The sequence below is a fragment of the Melanostigma gelatinosum genome, assembly GCF_949748355.1.
Source record: "Melanostigma gelatinosum genome assembly, chromosome: 17".
Taxonomy (NCBI): domain Eukaryota; kingdom Metazoa; phylum Chordata; class Actinopteri; order Perciformes; family Zoarcidae; genus Melanostigma; species Melanostigma gelatinosum.
In genome coordinates this window covers 17,873,830-17,897,175 of record NC_136650.1, presented here as the reverse complement: position 1 = coordinate 17,897,175, position 23,346 = coordinate 17,873,830, and the positions used below count along the sequence as shown (strand labels likewise).

Below are 23,346 nucleotides of genomic sequence, written 5' to 3'. Positions count from 1 at the left end.
GAACCCGCCACATGCCTATTAGCTGAAATTAGGTGACAGTGTCCCTGCCAGGAACGGCTTTACATATATGTTGTTCACCATAAATACATGAACCATAGAGCACAATTTATATTCCCGCTCATCTGCTCGTACACAAACAAAGGCCAAGTACAGAAAAAGCCATATCTGTGCAATCACTATACTTCTGTCCTATCTGAACACACACTATCACACACAGATGAAAGTAAACATCAGTAAGCTGGCATGAATTTCCCCACAGGCAGCAAGAATAATGTTATTCTCCCCCTTAGGAGAGATTCAAGGCAAAGGCAACTGCTATTCAACATTGGTGTTGTTTTCCTCTGGAGTCCGCGTCTTTATTCTAAACACGCGTTTCAGTCAGGACCAATCTCTCCTGCATCAAGAATACAAGGCAGCATTACGAATCTGGAGAACCAACATCTCAGACAGTCGCAATGCATTTGAGAATCACATTACCGTGGTCGCATTTATGTTATTAATTAAGGTCACACATCCACACTGCTGGGCTTTTGGATTTTAAATTACATTTTCTCAGGAACTATTAATGCAACTGCCTCGTCCTCAAATGCCTCCTCCTATAATTGGGTCTGTGCACGCTTGTCGAAAAAGAGTTTATGCTTGTTTTCTCCAGACGGAATACTCTGACTGGCGCCGCGGCTATTCTCTACAGGCCAGGGTGTATACTTTGCTGTCGTTTAGTTTTACACTTCACTCTTCACTTCAGCTTTAATTCTAGTCTGCAGAGTTTGTAAAACGTACGAGGATTATACGTGGGAAATTGTGTTGTTTGATATGCTGCCTGAGGAAATTTGTTTCCCTCTCTCAATGCTTATTGGTGGACGAGAGCATGGAAAGGGCTGCGGAGAAGAAAGAGAAAATGAGGCAATGGGTCAAATGGGAGATGCAATTTCTGTCGTCCCATCCTCAGCCAGATGTTGCTTTTGGTTACTGTGGAAACCAAGGATAAAAGTGGGTCTTGTGTGAATAGCGCCAGCCTCTCCATCTGAATATTATTTTGTCCATCACATTGGTGTCCGGTAGAAACAGTTTGCCCAGAACATGTCACACCACAGCAAAAGTATCAGCCATTGTTGTTCGTGTCGAATATAAAGGTTATTATTTTACCACATGGTTTTACGTTGACTTTGTCAACCAGATGCCCATATTCTCATTGTTTAAACTCTGTTGAGATTGAGGCTCGGTGATGAACAGAGCCTTTGTTACTGTAGCTTCCCACCTGTCACATGAGAGAATCTATTTTATCCTCAACCTGTGTTCAGCGTGTTCTTTTTTTCCGTGGAGCTGCAGAGAATAACCATCAACATGAAAACAGCAGGTTTATATGACTCCAGTTGAGTAAGATGCACTTGTTAAATTTATAAAATAGACTTTAACAGATGTCACAGAGATGTTCACGTGTTAGCAAGAAATTGTGTCAGCCAGCTGAGGTTATTTGTTTGAATCCAATCGTCACCATTTGTCTAGAACTGCTCTGTTCATACAGCTGTTCAGTTATATTTCATATTGGCACAAAATATAATTACTGTCAGCTGTGGTCCAGACACATTATAAAAGTAGTTTATATCGACTCTTATAAACTTTTGTCTCGTGTGAAAAGAGTGAGAGAACCATTGTTTTTCATGTAGGTACGTGGGTGTGTGGTTACTGATTTACTTCGTGCCAACTTTTAAATGAATGCAAATGCTGGAAGCTGCTTCTAGAAATGCAAATGTTCGAAAGATAATTGTCAGATACAGTGAAGACCACAATGCTTGTTATCTAATGTAATGAATTTTGGAACTTGACATTTGGCCAAGTAAGGCATTAGTGAATTTGCAAAGTACATCCTTCAAAATAGGTGCACGGTAATGAGAAAAGGGCAGCAAACGTTCTCTGATGCTTTAATTCATTCTCAACGGTAAGCCAAGACATCTTGACACGGTCACTGTTGGAAAAGCTCAGGTGAATAATAAAATGAATGATGGTTGAAATTAATTCCGTTGCTTGAGATTCGGGGTGAGAGTGTTGTGGGTCGTGGCAGACTGGGTCGTCCTTGATGTTAATAGATAGCGACAGTTGTGCTTTTCTTAGTCGGCATCGTCAAAATGTGTGCTTTTTAAAGTAAAAATTGTAATCTTCACATTTTGAAGCATAATTACTGACAGACGTCATTGACTTTTTGGGGAGCTGAATCAAAACAACTCAAATCAATCACTGTGTTCCTCAGGAGCAGTGCGGCATTTTTGTCTGCATTGCAGTGACTCACTTTATTATCACAGACTGATCACTAGAAATGACGGAGACACATACTGTATATATATATATGTATCATACGTGTGCTCTGCGGTTTTCTTCTTGATCCGAACAGAGCTGTAAATGACTGGACGTCAATTATCTTACCACTAATTAATTAAATTCTTCCCATTAAAGGTACTCTGTGGGGTTTTGACCACTCGAGGAACTGCGGGGCAATGTTTTTGATGAGAAGGCCCAAGTTTTGTTGATATCTCATGTTCTACTAGCATGGACCAGCATAAGTGGCACGTATTCCTTTGGACCTTTTCATGCTATTCCACTGATTGGCAGTGGGTGGTGGTAATGCTCCAATAGGTAGCAATGTGCCAACAAAAGGCAAGGAAGACCGCTAGCTAAGAAAAAATATTCCACAACATCATAGTTGTCAATATTTTATGAGGAAGGAAATGCAATTAACCGGTTTGTTAATCTCAAGGGGGGGGGGGGGAAACTAAATGTATTTCAGAGAACTCCACAGGATCCCTGAAAGAAATGAGCTGAAAATATGTTGCTCTATATTAAATGACGACGCTGGATTTATTACTGCGGCCATATGGTGCTTCACACATTACAGTAAACAAATGTAAAGCTGTTTGTGTATACTGGCAGAGACGAGTGTACTAACGAACTGCGGGGTCTGTCATTTGATAAACACAATGCACATGCGTTTCAACAGACGCATTCCTCGTGCATGTCTTCAATAAGTTCAGTTCATCGCTCGGTTAAATCAGCCTTCGTTTGAGTCTCAGTTTTTGCTGTTGCGTATTTTTTTGACATTTGATTTTTGAGTAATAATTCAGGAGCCATAGAAACACAAACTAAGAATATACTTGTGTCCTTGATAGGGCTTTAAATAATAATGTCATTCAGACTCTCGATACAGACGAATCCTAGTGAATGTGTGAATGAGAACAGCATTTGATGCGGCAGAAAAACATTGTCTCTGTGATCGTAGGCAACTGTGCCTCTGTCAAACCGAATGGGGAATGTCTGTAACGTCTGCGTTTGTCTGGCTGGGGCGGGTGTAATCTTCAGAAACTGTCTGTCTTGATAAGTTATTTTATTTCATATGCAGCCTTATGATCTGTATTTTCTTGATATAAGTGGAAACCTCTGCCAACGGTGGTACGATTATTCTACTTGGCTCCGAAAACAGCTTTAGTTGATACTTTCAAATCGATACAGTAAGTTTGTTAAATATTAAATATCTAGCAGAATATTTTTGTTGATGGTTATGTACTTATATACACAACTCTGCGATATGTATTCTATATCGTATTCATGTTCGTGTGGTTGTATCCAGGCCTGGGTGTGTCGTCATTGTATAGGCGCCGAATAAATCACATTTCACATCTGTGTGTTTGATATATTTAGACAGTGATGCTGGGCTCCAGATGTGCCACTTTCATCACTGTGTGTGTGTGTCTGTGTGTGTCCTCCTTCCACAGACAAGGTGCCTCATTTCTCTCGGCTGGGTGACGTGGAGGTGAATGCCGGGCAGAATGCCTCATTCCAGTGTGTCGCCACGGGCAAAGTTTCTGAGAGTGAGCCCTTCCTCCTGGAGGTGAGAACAAGATACGTGTGTGTGTGCGGGTGTCTGTGTTTTTTGTATTATCGTTGCTGAAACAGTCAAAACCATCTCAGCGCCTGGATAATAGAATGGGATGGGAGAGTGTAGGAAGAGGAGCCAACACAAAGGATAAAGGGAAAGACTTGTTTGGCATTTAGTTGAAAGTCTTATACAGAACAGCTTACAGTCTTATACAGAACAGTTTGCATGCACGGCTGCTGGCCACACTCCCGTTTAAGTCTCATTCAGGCGGCTGTTTACGTGAGCTCAGTCTAAACCAGTGAAGAGAATACAGAGACTTTACCGGCAGCTAGAGCTCCATGTATTGGGATAAACATGATATCCAAGCTGCTAACAAAGACGATACAGTGGAGTTTACGGCGAACTGTCATCATTTAAATTGTGCATTGCCATTTTTCTTAGTTACTTAACTACACCGGAGCACACCAAAGCCTTTTAAAGAAAAGTCAATTACAGCCAAACTGAGGGTTGTGTTGCTGACTGGCCCCCTAAAGATCCAACGTCAACACTTAAAGGGGACATGCCAACGTGTCTACACTTCATCATCTTTAATGTGAGATTGAAATAGAATACACACCTAGTGGCTGAATTATGACATACATGAAGACTTAGACGATGAGGTTTGACTGGCGCTCTTTTAATGATGTCATCTGGTGGCGGCGGCTTCTTCTGCACTGATTTAATGGCACCCGACAGGAGAAATAGCCCCATCTCAATGAACCAACTCCTAATATGCACACACCGGAAACATGCATTAATTTCTCTGGAAATGCGGTTAACATCTGCACTGCATTTGGATTGAATCCTGTCTCGACGCTCCGAGGGAGTTTCGGCAGCTCTGAAATAATCATTGAAGTGACATATCTTACATATCTTGGCCACAACAGCATTTTAATTGAACGCCTGCATCACAAGCTGGGGTTTTTGAGTTTGAAAGCTGTCCGCTTTTACCAAGCATGGAGGGTTTCGATTAAAAGAGTTACATTGTGGGTGTGTGGTACGCTGCTGTGGAACTAGACCACATCACGTACTACAAGTCATGATATCTCAGCTCCTGCTGCATCAATTTTTATTCTATTTTAAAATATGTCCTCCACAAGTCCCCCAACGTCATGGAAGTACAACAGAGAATCTGTATTAATGTCGCACTCAATTGAATTGCCTGATGAAAGAGTTGAAGTCACCCCCGCTGACCTTTAGATGAACTGTTTACAGTGGTAGTTGTTAAACGGAACGGGAGCCATTATCTTAACCGTCGGCATAACACCAGTGATAATACCGTCATTTTGTGATCTTGAATAATGTAGCAAGTGTGTGACTCTGAGTTTATCTTTTAATGGTTGTGTTGCAGGGAAATGAGTCATTTGAGGATTCGGATGATTATTAAGTTTGCGCCTCTGCTTTTGCAGCTTTTTGATTGTGGTGGCATTTAGTTTACTAAAGCCCCTTAACGTCGTTTCTCTCATGCACAAACCGAAGATAGTTTCAATTCTCCCAGTTTGAATATGAGCTAATATTACCAGTCGTCTTCAGAAATCCATCCCTGAATGCCTCCACTCTTCCCCTCTGGCCTTGAAGCGTGCACATCGAAGTGCTTTTGAAATGATGGCAGCAGGGAGAAGGCACTTTGCAAATGAGATCTCAGCTCACGTGGTGATCCATCCCTTGTGTTTCCACCCCATTTCATTCCGCACACCCCTCTCTCATCTCTGAATTGAAGCCTTTGAAGATCATCGGCATGTGAAAAATAATTATTTTTTTTTATCAGTTTGCGACTTTGTCGACTGAGCTACACAAACATGCTCACAAGAAAATAAAAAACAACAATACGAGGCTTGTCTTTTGTAATTTGACAGTATGATGCAGTGAACTTCTCTTCGTAAGTCAACACTCTCTTCAGCGCCTCCCTACTTTTCTCATTAAAAGAAGAAAAAAACAAGTAAACCTGGTAACAGCAGAAAATAGAGATATTTCACAACCCATTACTGCCTTCTGTTCCTCCATTTATTGTCCGGGGTGCGTTTGATCATCAGCACTGAGTCTGCTAATTGCTGCTTTCCTTTTGATCTCCTGGTTCGGGGGAGGTCCTCTCTGCCAGTCTGTAGCTGCTCACCTCCACTCTGTTTTCCAAAGAAATAGTTAGCAGGATGTTTCTTAAACAATTAGCATCATATTTCCTCAGCTGTCCTCTGGCCCAGACTGCAGACGGCTGTCTCAAATGCTATATATACGTACAGTACATTTTAAACAGCAAGGAGTCCAAACCTGAATTCGTTATTGCAACAACTCTTGCTAACAATGTGATGCAGACTTGGCTGTTGGAAGCAGTTATTTGTTTTAAAAGCCTGCAGGTGGATTTTAATGTTGCATAGTTTTTAGGTGACCCATGTGAAAAATATAAAACGTGGATGTTGCACTTTGAAGAGTCTATCTAACTGAAAAGCAGCAAACATTAAAAAAAGAAAAATAAAGTTTCCAAAAGAAGAGACAGATTATATTGATACTAAAGTTAAAGCGCGTTCTAATCTGTTGCTTTAGGCAGCAGCACCCAGCCACTCTACATGCAATTTCACATTTTCCTATAGCACTGCATTTCCCCCCTATCCTCCTAAACCAATTAAACACATACAGATGTCAAACCCACTTACTTTAAAAAAAATAAAACAAGAACAGGCGACAGTTTACATAATAATCTGTTCATTCTGTGAAGGAGCTGCGTATATATATTGTAGCTCGCACCTGAAACAGCTCGTTGCGAGTGTCGTTCCACTGGTTGAGCCAATTGCCAGCGTGCCTGAAGCGCTGACACATTAGCATGGCAACGATGAGGAGCTGTCAGCTCGAGCCCCCGTGCTGGGAACAGCAACCCAGAGGAGGCCCGTGTCAGCGGCCTCACGAGCGTAAACACCATTGTTACCGGTGACATTCGTCAAGCATTCATTATCTTGCCCTCGCTTTCAGCTAATTCCAACCCTCCTTTGACTTTGTCTCAGCCTGCTGCACATTTTGAATCACTTGAATAGACTTCAGGTAAACATGTGCGGTTGCTCATTTGCTGCTTCCTCTCTGTGTGCGCGTCCGTCAGCGGAGAAACAGCGTGGTGCTGGACACATCCCTGCTGTCGAGGTTGAGCCACAAGCGACTGATGGCGTCGTTCCATGTCGAGGCACAGCGTGGGGAGCAGGACCTGTACCGCTGCATCACTCTGTCCCCCAGGGGCGCCGCCGTCTCCAACTTTGGGGAACTCATTGTCAGAGGTAAGCTAGATTTAGGGAACATGTGACAAATTTGACAAGTGTTTGGGAAAGAGTTACAAGAAGGACATTTTTTAGAGGTTAGTTCTTAACTAAACACACAGATGGGACTTATATATACCCTCTATCCAACTGCCCGGCCCGACAACATTTTTTTAAATGGAATTAGTGACTGTAATATAATAACTGAATATAATTATATAGAGCAATCCATATATATATATATATGTAAAAAAATTGTATTTATATATATGTATGTACATATATATACACTCATCTCACTCCCCGAAGCAATCAATCATGTTTCAAAAACACTAAGCTACTCCCTCAAGTAAACCACTGACTGTCTCTGGTTTTTATATTCTAATAAATAATGTCGTAAAATACTCGGTGTAGTCACTGTGTCAGTCAACCCTCTCTTCGCTCACATATTATACCATGAGATGAATTCATTTGATGTTCGCTGGGTTGATAAGGGTCATATTATCCATCAAGGCTGTTGTTTATGTGCAGAGAGGACCTAATTAGTGATGCAATTATTTATGCAAATAAGCACTTATTCGGCATCATCAGAATACAAATTAAGAATTTACAGCATTCAGGAGTCTCTCTCTCTCTCTCTCTCTCTCTCTCTCTCTAACCCTCTATCTCTCTCTGTCTCATGTACTTGATGTGATTAAATGTGTTTTATGACTCAAAGCTCTAACAGAGCGGAAAAATTGTTATTGAAAACAAAAAAGAGAAAAATCAATGACAGAAATCCTTGACTTCTCCTTTGCTGGCATGACTTGGCTCTTTTCTGCAGAAAAGACTGTTTGACTGTTTTTCAATAGTGTTCTAGGGATGGATATATATATATATATATATCGATATACAGCACAATGACGAGACATTCTTTATTGCAGTGCCCCCAACACCGATCGCTCCCCCTCAGCTCCTGCGGGCAGGCCCCACCTATCTGATCATCCAGCTCAACACCAACTCCATCGTGGGGGATGGACCGGTCATTCGGCGGGAGATCCAGTACCGGGCCAGCCAGTCCACGTGGACGGAGACTCACGGCGTGGGCTCACTTACCTATAAGATTTGGCATCTGGAGCCAGACACAGAGTACCGCATCAGTGTCCTGCTCACCCGGCCCGGGGAAGGGGGAACAGGAGCACCTGGACCCCCTCTGACCAGCAGGACAAAGTGTGCAGGTGAGTCCGATCAAGCAGTGACAACAGTGCAAACAGGAACTGCTAACGTCCATTAATGGCAACATTTCTATGAGCTGTAGTGCCAACACTTGATCATGTTTATCCAGGCTAGAAATGAGTAAAGGAAACATTATTAGCTTTCTGCATTTTACACCTTTAATACATTTTTGCGAGCCGCCCTATGGATGGTGAATTAATGTAGCTACATGTAGCATGATTTTGCTCTATTTGTCTTGTAAAGGCCTCTCCACACCCGGGGCAGGACGAATAAACAACAAATATTTTGAATAAATACCATTCATAGCATATTTGCAGCACTTTTTCAGTTTACGGTCTCAATAGATTTGTGTAGGCAGAGGACCACCTATGTTAAGATAGTATTTTTACCTCATAACAAAGGGGAGGCCGAGCCAGCCATGTGGCCGGCTTCCTTGTGCCGTCGACACACTGCAATAATAACGCTACCAAAACTGGTTTACAATTATAAGGAATTTAATTCCACTGATGTAAGTACATTTACAGTAATACATTGGAGTATGTACTCCCATGACATATTAAATCAATAAAACCCCATTTGCAAAAAACCTCGCTCGGCTCCTCCGGTGAGAACACGTCTGTCGTCCTGGAGCCATGGCACAGAGAGCGAGGAAAAAGTCTTTTAAATTAAAACCTCCCACATCTGTTTGACACACCTCCCCTTCCGTCTATCTCAATTGCTATTGGCTACCTTCCAGGAGTGTATTCTACTGTCTGCCCCTGTGTTTACTATCACATTCAATGACTGTCAGTTACGTTTTAATCCCATCTATAATAATCCTTCAAAATGAAAGTTTATACTTCTGCAACTTGGCAGAAGTTTCATGCTTCTGCATGTTTGTTTATCTTAATTATGCATCCTCGAAACCCTTATGATTATGACTAACTATGAATTATTATTATTATTATTAATTATGAATTATTAAACACTTTTATTATATCTACTAACTACAGTTTTTTACTCAAATTTCTTACAATTCCCCCCTAACTCACAGTTCACTGTGAGTTAGCTACTCAAATGTAGGTAGTTATTCAAATGTCCCTGGAGACCTCCCCCCTACTCAATCCAGGGAAAGGCTCCCTATCTATCTAAACAGAGGCAAAGAATTCATGCACACAGATATCATTTCAAGTATTTCTGTTCAGTTCGTTTCAAGATAGAGTGCGTTGAAAGTCACTGCCTTCCACGTCTTGGGGCTGGCAGGATCAGGATACAGCCTGTAGGCTAGAGAACACATACTGAGAAGCCTTGACTGTTCATTTACACTTGACAAAATTGCATTTCTTAATCTTTACACCTTAAAATCCCTTTATAACCCAATTAAACAAAAAAAATTTAATCTCCAAATACTCATCCAAAACAATCCGTCTATTTTCCAAACTTCCAACATCTCACTGGATGTTTTAGAAGTCCATCTGGGCCTTTATCAGGTCCTTCAGGATCTCCGAGAGGATGGTCAGGAACCGCTCGTGAAGTCCCTCTGGTGGCCGCATCTGGACTGTGGCCATCAGAAGCTCCAATTCGTCCTCATCCTCGTCACATAACTGGTTGCCCTGGACTGGTGTCTGGCTCATCGTTGAAGCAATAAACCCCTGTAGAGGTCCACGGATGCAGGGGAACCCCCATCCACAGACAACTCGGAGGCTTATGACGACAGCACACAGAATAATTACGCTTGCCAAAAATGTATGTTTTCACAGGCCAAGCATACTTCCCAACCAGTCGGTGAACGGATCAGTGGCACCAGAGTTGTCTGCTAGCTCTAGGCTGAGTGCTGTCAGTCCCTCCAGCTCCCTGGTCACCGATCCATCAGGAGCTGTGTTATTTGGAATGAAAGTACAGCACGCAGACCCAAACATCTGGCACACGCCACTTTTCTCTGCTAAATCATATCTAATGCCATTCTGTTCTGCAAGGTCATTAAACTAGTCTTCGCCAGCTGTGCATGCAGTCCTGATATGGCGTCACTGGTGAAGTTTACTAAACGCTGTTGGTTATAGTAAATGTAGTTGATCCAATCGACATTTTTATTAATCATCACCCTCTGAGAGAAAACAGATTCTAAATCTGCTGCTATTTGATTTCTGGCTTGAAAGTCATTAGACACCCCCCTTGGCAGTCTTATGACATCTTATGTACACTTGGTCATCAAAGGCTCCCTTCGGGCCACCGGCATCTCTTTTGGATCTTCTGTTAGCATGTGGGCGTGGAGAGATGAGTTCTCCATAAGGTGCATCAGTGACAGGCAGGATATAGAATGACAATATAAGTTGCATCAACGCACATCTACCGGTCCAATCTTTAGGCTGGATTGGATATATGGTTCTTCCTCCACACCACCATAAATCAGCTCTAGGTGCTGTCTGTCTTAACACACTGTTATATAGATAGTCGCTAGCGTTGTGACTGTTGCTACAATTTGCAATAATACTACCTACATTGGGCCCCATAGCTGTATCTGAGACTATACAATCAAATGGACCCTCTGTAACCTTGAACAGAGGTGGGGTATTATATTATACAGGTGGGTAATCTCAGTGTAGCCTCTGACAAGTGTGTTGGAGGGGCAAAGTGTCATCAGTAAACAGAGTTAAAATACAACTAATTCAGGACTTAGGAGTCTGAATCTTGAAGGAACTGGTGTTGCTAGGGGTCTAGATCCTAAACACACAATACAATCTGTACTACTGGCTTGAAGCCGTATATTGTACCCACCATAAATTCCCATCTGCCATTCCAGTTTCCACCCCTTACCTCATTCTCTGCGTCAGTCGTATGTCGAACCTGGTCTTTTTACAGGCTTAACAATAATCCTAATGAGCCCTTGTGGGGCAGGACTATCAGTAGCCTTTCCCTGTATTACGTAAAGTCCTCAGTCAGTCAATTTAGGTAAGTCTTAAAGGATTACATCTACCCACCCCCTTTGTACACATCACAGGCATAATATGATAACAGCTTCCCATACTTTTGTGTGGCAGGCCCACACTCGTCAGTTATGATGCACACGGTTTTGGTCATCCACCCGCAGGCGTGTTCATACTTGGGACTGGAAACTACTTCACAGAAGTCGACCTGGACCGTTGATGCTGTACCTTCTTTGAACATAGGAGTGAGAGTTACATTTTCATAGGTGAGTGTCGTCAGAGAAGCCTCTCTACGTGGTCTAAGATCGGTTTGATTAGCTACTGAGGCTAAATGTCGAATCCTGATGTAGTCATGCATGTGATCTGGTTCCTGTCTGTGGTTAATTTCACATACTAAGAGGGAAGCTACTGAACTCAGGAATAAAATAATTACAGACTTCCATAACCCACTGACCCTAGAGTCTCCTAATGGACGCCCTCGCTTAAACTGTGGGGGAAACGTCATCTTCAGTACTGTCTAACCCCTCTTTTGAGGTGTCTTTGGCTTCAAATTTTCCTGTCTGATGTTCAATCCTGTCTCTGCGAGTGTCTTACTCGTTACCTTCGCTGCTGCACAGTGAGTGAGGTGGTGCCAAGTAGCTCCAGTTTTACCTTTCACCTTTACTGCATGTGAGGTTGCCAATACTACCTCCCATGGACCGGTCCACCTTGGTTCACTCCACCTGCGCTCATGGACTCTTATCCACACCAGACTGCCTGGTGACACATCAGCCTGCTTCCTTTCGTCAGCTGCTGCTTCTGCGTTTGTCACCTGAGAAAACAACACTCGGCTCATGTTAGTTAGAGCTCCCGTATATTTCTCAATTTCTAGAGTTAGCAAGTCTAGTTGTGGTTTATCATGACGTTATTAAATCTCAAAATTTGTGAGTAGCATCTTTACTGAAAACTATTCTAAATGTGGATCTACAAAAAATGTTTGACACCTTACCATATCCCCCCTTCACCTCGATATCTCTGCTGTAAGGGATCACATGGCAACCATCTATGTATCTTGCTATACACTGAACCTCCTCATGGTCCTGGTGACAGCATGGGCATCTGTTGATGTCTCATGGGAGGAGGTCCAGCTGGACCTGGTCGTAGGTACTGCTGATGTTGTGGTGGGAACGGAGCATGTTGTGGTGGTGCATTGGGCTGTCTTCCTCTTCCCATTTGCCTTGGGCAGTCTCGGGCCCAATGGCCCCATCTCCCACATACGTAGCACTCACCAAACCTGTCAGGGTTTTCTCTGTTTCCTGGTTGGCCATATCCGCCTGCTTGGTAAGCTCTGCCTCTTCCATATTCTCTGCCTCTGTTGGATGCACGTGCACGTCCTCTGCCTCTATAGGGCGGAGGCTGGTAGTACTCCACCATGGGGGCTGGCTCTGCTGGAGTTGGTGGCTGCTGGGCTTCTGCTGCTATCATCTGTTTCTTGGCCCAGATTCTATTTAATTCTCTGTCGACCTCTGCTACTTGCAGTTTCAGCAGTCGCCGCTGCATTCTCTCTATGTCTTCCTGTCCTTTTGTCTTCTCAGTTAGCTGTCGCTGGTTGTAGTGAGTTAGGTGTTTCCTCCACATGGCATCTTTCATGTTGCTCAAGCCTACTACTTCTCCCAGCGCTGTCCGTACCGGTGGAGGCAGGCCCATCTGCACAGTGTGTCGCCATACTACAGTGGTGGCTTCATTGCCGTCATGTCTCCCCCCTGTTGCCCTCTGCCACTCTTCTTCAGCTCTCCTCAGGTACTGATGGGTTTCTTCCTCTGGTCTTATCTTCAGTCCCGAAAGAGAGTTCGTTTTTGTTTTTTTGGCCCAGATTCTCCGCATTGCTGACCAGAAAACTCCTCGAAAGTTGTCAAATGGGGTTTCATCCCCCCTGTTGGTCGTTCCTGTACTTACCTCCAAAATGTTCAATTTGGCTGTTCCTTCGGTGTGGATCATCACGGCACGGATGTCTCCCAATGCCAATTTATCAGCTGCTGTGAGTTTTTCAAAGACACGGATCCACGGATTGGCTCCACCTGCCAGCGGTGGCAACGCCTTTTCCAGTGCGTCCATGTCTCGATGTCCCCATGGCACAAACTCAGCTTGTCCGTTGGATTTTACCAGCTCTCCTACTTCCTTACTCTGCTTCTTTAATGTAAACATTATGCAGCCTAGGAGTATTCAAATGCGTGTATTAAATGTGCATGCTTGTCATCACATGAATCAAAGTCAACTCACCCTCTGTGCTGTATGGCGTGTGGCCGCTGACTCCAAAACTGGGATCCGCTGCTCCACTTCCCAGATCTGGACCCACTCAACCACGCACCTTGACTAAAACAAACACAGAACTGCCAAAAGTTCAGCAGTAAATGTTAGCATACGTCTGTAGTGTAAGAGAGGTCAACGATCTCTCAAATATGTTTGCGCCGTCCGTGTCAAAATTGATTCTTAGGAACTGTGTAAATTAGTAAATGTACCAAAATTAGTCAATACTGGATATGTGAAGGAATCTCGAATCCAAAATTGAAGCTGGAATTCCGAAATCAAACTCAACATCTAAATCAGAATCACAATCACAATCCAGTTCCAAATCAGAATTCAAAAGGTTTAAAATTGGAAGTAAAATGAAATTAAAAAACAATGAATAATTAATCAATTAAATATTAAATTCAACTTTAAAATCAATAACTGTGTTCAAAGATATTCAATCAGAAATACCAATGCAAGTCAAACTGTTGAACTGCACTTACACTCTGGTCTGCACAATAATGAGTCACAATTAAGTTCAAGAATTGAAGAACACCTGAAACCATTAATCTTTGTTAAAATGCTGAATTAAAACCAAAGTCAACGACTAAAGTTATAATGCTTAATTAAAACTAAGGTCAGGATATAAGCTCACAGCTCTTAGACAATGAATCTCTGAAAAATTCAGATTCTAAACACTTCTTTACGGTTGCCTGCAGTTACTCCTTCTTCTGTTTAATTGTTTTTAAATCTCCTTTTCTTTTGCCTTATGTTTTGATGCCTCCAATGGTTTTATGTGAAGCACCTTGAAATGTGCTATACAAATAAACTTGCCTTGCCGTCTGCGCCGAACCGGAAGTTGTTCTGCGCCAAACCGGAAGTTGTCATGAAACCGGCTTTTTTTGTAACAGATATGCTAACCGCAATGCTAACGACAAAAACGGAGCTTCTAATAAAGCGTACGCACACACAAGTATCACCAAAATCCCACACTTTAATTCCACTCATACGCCTTCTGTCTCCTCTCTCAATCCAGCCGTTATTTTATTTTATAAGCACTTATTTTACATACAGAGTACCGCAACGCCGGAGCTACACGTAGCTAGCGTTAGCTCCCCACAGCGCGGTCATGCAATGTTAATCATTTTAAACGTATTTCCACGCTGCTAAAACACAGACTAGTCACACGTATTATTGGACTTATTTAGTCATCATTTTAAACGTATTTCCACGCTGCTAAAACACAGACTAGTCACACGTATTATTGTTTTATTAACCCTTAAACCTCCGGTTAACGGGCTTTAGCTCCTCCGGACCTGAGTTCACTGTTACGTATATGAAACGCGAGTTATTCACTGCCAACGCCACAAACCACTCACCCAGTCTGTCTAGTTTCACCAAAAGCCCTTATTCTACGTCCTCTGAATCACCCACATGATCCACTAATTATACATTCACAGCCAAAACAAGCGAGTGTGTCTTTCCTGAAGCCGCAGCCTCAGAAGCTAACTCCCGCTAGCCTAGCTCTCTAAGCAGCTTACGCGACGAGACCCGACACTCGTGGACAAAGCCCACAAAGGTTTGCACACCTAAGCCTCTCAAAGCCACAACATCTCAGTTCGCCTCGCTACATAACTGCTTTAAACTAGCTATCTGCAGGCCTAACAATACTTATGTTGGGCCGAAGGAGACTCCCAGCATGAGCAAAGCAGTTTCGCCTGTACCACAGCTTGTTTGATTCCAATGTGGTGATTTACTTACACAGCGCTGTCCGTCTTTAATTAATTCTTAGGATCCTTATACTCTTGACTAATCCCTTAAGTTCATCATACTTCAGACAGCAAATCGTACTTACCTCAGTGGAACATGGCCTCCCTCGTGGAACGTACCCACCGGCCACACAGAGCTAGCCGTTAGCAGCGCTTAGCCAAGCAGAGATTCCCCTAAGGTTCCTAGACGCTAACTCACAGATTTCATGAAACGGCTCTGCCTACCGATATTGTGGGCCCGGGATTGTCTGCTTGACTAACGCCGCCTTCCGCACACACAGCGAGGCCGGTAAGACTGTCCCATCTGGGTCGCCAAATTTGTTAAGATAGTATTTTTACCTCATAACAAAGGGGAGGCCGAGCCAGCCATGTGGCCGGCTTCCTTGTGCCGTCGACACACTGCAATAATAACGCTACCAAAACTGGTTTACAATTATAAGGAATTTAATTCCACTGATGTAAGTACATTTACAGTAATACATTGGAGTATGTACTCCCATGACATATTAAATCAATAAAACCCCATTTGCAAAAAACCTCGCTCGGCTCCTCCGGTGAGAACACGTCTGTCGTCCTGGAGCCATGGCACAGAGAGCGAGGAAAAAGTATTTTAAATTAAAACCTCCCACATCTGTTTGACACACCTCCCCTTCCGTCTATCTCAATTGCTATTGGCTACCTTCCAGGAGTGTATTCTACTGTCTGCCCCTGTGTTTACTATCACATTCAATGACTGTCAGTTACGTTTTAATCCCATCTATAATAATCCTTCAAAATGAAAGTTTATACTTCTGCAACTTGGCAGAAGTTTCATGCTTCTGCATGTTTGTTTATCTTAATTATGCATCCTCGAAACCCTTATGATTATGACTAACTATGAATTATTATTATTATTATTAATTATGAATTATTAAACACTTTTATTATATCTACTAACTACAGTTTTTTACTCAAATTTCTTACACCTACTGGCATCCTATTGACCCAGAGCCACTTCTGGCAGTCTGTCTGAGCTAAATTGCTGTTGAACCTAAACTGTAAGTTATAAGCTGTAAGTTATTTTATTGAGTTTCCTTTTAGCCAAATACTCTTCGTGAATTTGACACCAGTAAACGGTTTAGCAGTGTATATGTCTCGGGCTTTTATTGTGAAAGGTAAGAATGGAAGAAGCGGATCTGCTTTGCGCTGCCTTTGTCAAGATTGAAAGGAGTAATAAAGATTGCTTTCTTGGTTTAGACCAGTGAGATACACTGATCACTCCACTATATCTTCATTCAGCAAATAGTTGTGTGATGCTATATTAATGCTCTGAATATTGTACAGAGGACCTTTAATAATTTACTTACTAATCAATGAGTGGGCCGAGTGCTAATTAAATAACAGCCCGAAATAGAAAGTGCAATTGTATTTTGTTCATCGCAAACCGAGGTCTCAAAGCAACACTTACAAAACAACAAACAGAAGACCATCTGGTTACTCCGGCAGCAAACACTGTTTTCAGAGTCGGATGCTCTGAGATTCACCCGAGTTCTGAGCTGCATCAAACTGCTTTGACACAACTTGTAGTTTGCCTGCAGCCACTGAGAACAAAAGGTGTGTTTGCTGTTATCTACAGTCATTTACATGCGGGACAAGGCTTGTTTGAGTTGCATGAAAAAAACAAGAGATAACGTGTGAAGATTCTTATTTTGAAAGCACCACACCCTTGGGACCGGTCTGAACCCCAGCCAGAGAGAAAAAAAAAAGGTTTCGTTCAAGAGCTCGTCTCGCCACATCTCGTCTGTGTTTTAGTCGCAGTGCTGCTCATCCGGGTGAAAAAAAGACACCCTTGCCGCTCTGTCAAGTAGACGGCGTGACACCCCTGTCACCTGCCACACTCTTTGATCCACTCTCATCAGTGTCTTCCTCTCGCCCACCTATTGTCAACTCCCGCTGCTCAGATGAGAGGCTTTATCCTCGGGGAGCAGGGAGGCCCTGTGACACAACGCTCTGGATGAATTTGTCTTCCTAATGTGTCACAGAGAGACATTTCTTTTAGCACGGTGGCTCCTATTTTACGGACAGTCTTTGAATGTGACACTTCACACTTACTGGTGCAGAGGATTGCAATACCGTGGGCCATTGTTGAGGGTGGCCCGGTTCAGATGCTAAACGAATGATGCTGGCTTGCATTCCATAACGAGGAATCCCAAGTCAGAATATAAGTGTAGTGCAAAGTCACGTGAACAACACACAAGGTGTGTAGATCTTTCAGCGTTGACGGTGCTTTGCTCATCTCGTCTGGATTCAGAGGGGATGTTGCTTTGTGACTGGTTATTCAAATCATGGTCTGACACTCTCTCATATCTGTTCATGTGTTGGAAAATAATTGTTCAAATTGAAAGGGCTGAAAGTGATTAATTTTTGACAGAATGCCCCGTGGCTACAAATTAGCGACGTTGACGTGAATGCAGATTTGCCTCTCCCGTAGCGTAGCATTCATGCTTCCTGTCTCTTCATTACATGTTTATGTAATATATCGGCATGTTTCGCATGATTCTGATGGCCCACGTTTTCGTTTTCTAGGAAATCAAAATGATTTAGAGGTACATTTCAAGAAAGTGATTCCTGCAGAAATCATTGAAAATCTGCGTGTCAGTAGTCCAAACCACATCTGGTTTCAATGGTAAGTATCAGGGTGTGCTCTGATAGTCCATCATCATTCCAACATGGCTCGTGGCAGGCGGGACAGGCCTCAGTGAGGCAGCTGTTAAAGATGAGGAGCATGAGATGAAATGTGCAGACCCACAGGGACTCTCCCTCATTCATCTTTTTCTCCCCCCCCTGCTCATCTCTTCTCCGGCCTCCCTCTCCCCTCTGCCTCAGGCTAATCCCTCTGATTAGGCTAATCAAGCCGAATGTCTGTTTGGGGTAGGACTGCTGGTGGACCGGCGGGTGAGAGGACAGGGCAGAGCTTGCTGCGGTGCTGCTGTAATGATGAGTAATGGAGTCTCGAGCAGAAAGTGAACGTTCAGTCAGTGGGTCCCTGGTGGCAGACCTGGTTAAAGCAGGATTACAATATATATACAGGGCTGATGTTGTAAAAAGAAAGAAAAATCTGACATCAAGCCAGTTCTTCATGCACCTTTGACATCATGGGTATGATATAATTTTTCAAATTGACATTGTTGCTGTATGATTGAGTGGTCATATTTCCCGGTAAGGTTTTTGTCTTGCGTATCAGCTGTGATGACACAAATCAGCCAAACTCTGTTTCACCCTTTCGGGAAAGAGCAAACGTCTTTCACATCGGCAAGGACATTCTCTCCTCTGTCCCCTCAGAACTGATGTGTCCTCCGTGACATTGCTTCATACGCAAGAGCCTGTACCCCCCCCCCCCCCCCTATTCCTGGCTTCCAGCAGTCTGCAGCTCTGCACTGCCAGCCTGTGCCACGCTGAAGGCATTGCCCTCCTCTTGGGTTATCTGATGTCTCAGCAGCACACTTCAAGATCCAGGCCAGGCTTGAGGAAGAAAATACCCCCCCCCCCCGTGTGCTTGAAACTGTACATATTGCAAAACGGGGACATGGACATCCGCAATCACGACTTTCACAGATGACAGTAGTAATTAGGGTTCACAAATGATTTTCTGCCAAGGCCATGTACTGGACCCACTGAACCTCCTTCACAGTAGGAGAGATGGAAATGCAAAATGTTGTTGCTCTGTGCTACTTCCTCAGGCAGTTTTGTGCATTGCTATTGATTCACCCCTCTGTAACCTCGTAGTGTAAGTTTGTAAAGTCAGCTGCAACTGTTGCTGTGTCTCCTTTCCCCCATCAGTATTTCTCTTTTAAGCTGCTCCGGGTACGATTTTTTGAGGTAAAAAAAACACGCCTGTCTTGTCAGCATGAATCTCAAAGTTGTGCTGCAACGGAAAACAGCACATCATCCCCTGCAACTTGAAATAAATTGATCATGGGCTGCCATCCATCTATTTTATTCTGTCTCGACGTCCAGCGGCAGCAAAGTAGCCAAACAACCGTCTCCCCAGTCACGTCCTCTTGGCAGATCCGAAGATGGTCTCAGGCTGATCTGGGATATGTAGTCCCTTCAGCATGCTCTGGCCCTCCCTTGGGTCTCCTCCCAGGAATCTGGACATCCTCATGCTCACCCTTCCCCACCAGAATGATGGTGAGGTAGCCAGAAAAGGATCGCTCGAAGCTGTAAATTGATGGATGGTGCAACACTTGCATGAATGCAGACACTGCACCAGTCCGCATATCAACCGCACAGGCCATTTTGCGTAATTCAAACTCTGGTAGGTCGGCAACTCCGTTGCTCAACTTCTGACTGTGAAATTGTGTTGCATATACCTGTTGATAACCCCGAATATGAAAGCAACATGTTGACATGTTTGACTGTTGGGTAACCATGTGCTATGTGAAAGGTGTCTCTTGCTAAAGAGCCAGAGTTTGTTCAAATATGTTGGTGGAGACCAAAACAGAGCTAAAAGGAATATTTGACTTGTTTTCGTCTGTTGATCTGCAACTTTTATATTTTCCCAATTTGTCCAAAAGTAGCTATGATTGTGTTTCTTGACTTGCTCAGAAACAAAATGTTGTCAGTGAGCTTCGACTTTACAGAGTTCAACATTTTCTGTCTGTGCTCCCTTCGGTTTCCTCTGCAGACGCTGGTGAATACGAGCTCACTGTTTGCACTTTATTGATACAGTTTCTGCTTCCTGTCCCTCTCAGAGCCCATGCGAGCCTTGCGGGGTCTGACGGCTGCAGAGATCCAGCCCCGGCAGCTGGCCCTTCAGTGGGAGCCGCTGGGCTACAACCTCACCCGCTGTCACACCTACTCCTTGTCCCTGTGCTACCGCTACTCCATGCCGACAGGGGGCAGCGGCGGGAACAATGCAACCGTCAGAGAGTGCCTGTCCGTGGACCGTAACACCTCTCGCTTCACCCTGAGAGACCTACCACCCTTCCGCGCGGTCCACGTCCGGCTGGCGCTGGCCAACCCTGAGGGCAAGAAGGAGAGCAGAGAGGTCACCTTCCAGACTGAGGAAGACAGTGAGTGGGCGGTTTTATTTCACCCGGAGAGCATTCGACAGGGCAAAAGATGCAAGACTGTTTGCAAGGATGTTTGAGTGTATGCACCCTTGCTCTTTATTGTAAGAGTTTCTCAGCTCCGGCTGCAGAACTTCTTGAATATCGAGCTTTTATTTGCATGCTCCCTCATGCTCAGATGATTGTTGTACATTGCTAACACAAATCCCTGCCTTTACCAGCGGAGGAAAAAAAAGACAAATATTGACTCACAAAATATGCTGGCTCAGCGTAACTAAATGGAAGATCGGCCTTTTAAATGGAAACCAGTGGAACATTAATCAGATCGGGCTGTGGCCGGTAGCAAAATGGTAAAATGATTTAGCTTATCTTTGTATGAGTATTTTCCTGTGTACATCAGCAGATTAGGCACATTCTCATGCAAATTCCCAGAGAGTGGAAGTACAGAAGGTCAAACACTTATTGTTATGTAGAATAAGCGAGACGTTTCAATGTAATTGAATGCCACTCAGAAAGATTCTTGACCCGGTGGAGAGAAGGAGAGGGAAGGACGGCTATGATATGAAATCTTTCATGTCATCATCAAAATACATTTTAGCATCGGCTTAAAAATGGAATATTGTTTTTTTTTTTCAATTTTACAGCAACACTTGAAAACACCAAGCAGTGGAGGATTTAAGAAAGGTTAATTATGTGCACCTACACATTACCGTATCGTAGGCAGGAAGAAATGAATTTACATAAATTGAACAACATATAGAATGTAGCGTGGTATTTATTTTACTCATTAGATTTGACTGATGAGGAAGTGACAAGTAAGAAGACGTCTAAAAAAAACAAAAAGAAAACAGGCCGTGATTGTCCCCACTTTACTTGATATTTTGAATCTCGGCGCCGATGGAATGTTTTGCCTTTGAGCCACTGAACGCCAGTCTGACAGTTTGACAATCCCCAATCCCACTCGCGCAAGGAGAGCCGCCATCACCCTCACAACTGCAGTAATTGAGCCGCAGTCAGTGACAGCTCCTCTTGCCTGTTTCATAGCGGCTCAACAATCAAACACCGGTGCAGCACTTTGCTGACGCTGTGTCTCTGCTGCTTCTACGAAGCAGATTTGGCTGTGAAGGCTTCATGGATACAGCAGGATGTTCGTATGCTGTGCTTTGCCTTCCACAGCTTCAGCATCTGAGGCAAACAGACTAAAGGTTAAAGACGTTTGATATCGCAGGAGAGGAGCATTGTGTAATTCAGTCACAGCTAACACACAATCAGTGAGACCTCTCTGCTACCTTTTTAGGAATACAAATTGAGCGTTCATTTTTGAAGCTTTGGAAGCATTGGAATTAGGACATACAGTGATGTTCAAGTAAATTCGTTTTTATTGTATGTATATAATGTAGCATGAAGCTTAGTATCAGGACATTACAATAAAAATAACAATGCTAGAACTTACACCAACAAAGACATAAGAACATCAGCTGCCATGGGTCTTGAAGCATTGTCTGTTTCAAAATCAGTTTGTAAAGACCCTAAGATCTTAGTTTCAAATCATATTCCTTTGTAACATAAACAATTATGACTAAATATGCAATCAAAGGTCGTAAAAAAACATCCTTCGGTGTTATATATTCAAACACAGGACAGTGTGGATGTGGTTTGATCAGATTTGAGCAACATTAGCTAATCTTGGTATAAATAATCAAGATCTTTGTCTGACGAGAGTTTATGGCGACTTCATGAATGCATTGCCCAGAACTACTGAATTAAGAACCAAGTTGTAATAACTAGAAAATTACTTCTTATATGTGAGAGAACAAAATCTAAAATTGTACTTAGATATGGAATATCAAATCCTGCTGCTTTTTTTTATTGCATTGTATTGAATTGAATCAGGTAATGTTGTACAATGGCAGCTTTTCAGACTGAGACAGTCTCACTCTATCCAGGGCGGTATCGCTTTGGCTTTCATTTCCTGTGTCTTCCTGAATTCCTACATTTTAAAATGGAAATGTGATTCACTCAAAATAGATGCAGCCAGGTTTATTTTAGGATTCCTTTCAGGTGAGCAACTGTGTGTTTTCCCTTTCCTGCACAAAACTAGTAACATATTATTTAAGACTACTCTCCCAGCGTGAGAGCTCTCTTGATTCTCATCAATCTCGTTTTTTCTGTCGGTAAGGTGCTAAAAAAGAAAAATTGGCTGTCATGCTCCAAGACACGGTGCTCTGTTATCAGACAGTGGAAGCCAGAATCTCAATTCATCCTTAGGGCTGAGAGCAAGCCGGTTTCCTTTCATCACTTCCCTTCTGCTCCGTCTCTCCATTCCCTCTTTTTCGTCCTCCTCCTCCCTGGCCACGTACCAGTTTTCGCTCTGTCAACAAATGTTCTTGCCCCCTGGTATTCCGACGCAAGAGTCCATTAACTTGAGACCCGAGCAGAGTGTTTGTTTCAGAGAAGGTTGTTGTTTTCTTCCCCCCCCTCTCCTGCTGTAGTTCCTGGCGGCATCGCTTCAGAGTCCCTGACCTTCACCCCGCTCGATGACATGATCTTCCTCAAGTGGGAGGAGCCCGTAGAGCCCAACGGCCTCATCACGCAGTACGAGGTAGGACACCTTGTTAGTGATGAGCGATGCGGCCACTCTCGGGTGTTATTTTCCCCATGCAATATCTATTGTACTCATCCTCCTCCAGTGTAACGATGGCTGAAATCAAGGAAAAGTGTCCTCTGCTCACCTTAAAGACTGCACTGCTCCCCCTCTCTGATTTCCCTCAGGCTTGTTTTTTCTGGTTCTTGCCCAAGCGCTGGTAGCACACATGAGCCACGAGAGGGTGGAGGACCCACTTTTCACAGTTCATGGGATTTACTGTACATGTTCATATGGTAATGAAGCTGAGGCGCAGACTTCAGGCTGTAATTACATGGGGGACAACCACTCTAATTACGTATTTGCCTAAGAGATGCCTCCACAAGGGGGCAATTTTAAATGTTTCTACTTAA

At 43.4% G+C, this 23,346-nt stretch overlaps 1 protein-coding gene across 3 annotated transcripts in view; it reads left to right on the top strand.

Moving 5' to 3' along the window:
• Window positions 1-23,346, top strand: part of ptprua (protein tyrosine phosphatase receptor type Ua) — a 163,104-nt gene that overhangs the window by 94,896 nt on the left and 44,862 nt on the right. For 2 of the 3 annotated variants that reach the window (XM_079288297.1, XM_079288296.1), the window contains exons 5-9: window positions 3,765-3,880; window positions 6,993-7,164; window positions 8,067-8,360; window positions 20,032-20,352; window positions 22,842-22,951. In XM_079288297.1, the coding sequence (XP_079144423.1) occupies window positions 3,765-3,880; window positions 6,993-7,164; window positions 8,067-8,360; window positions 20,032-20,352; window positions 22,842-22,951 (1,013 nt within the window). The remainder of the gene's footprint in view (window positions 1-3,764; window positions 3,881-6,992; window positions 7,165-8,066; window positions 8,361-20,031; window positions 20,353-22,841; window positions 22,952-23,346) is intronic. The other variant, XM_079288298.1, reaches the window with a different exon arrangement.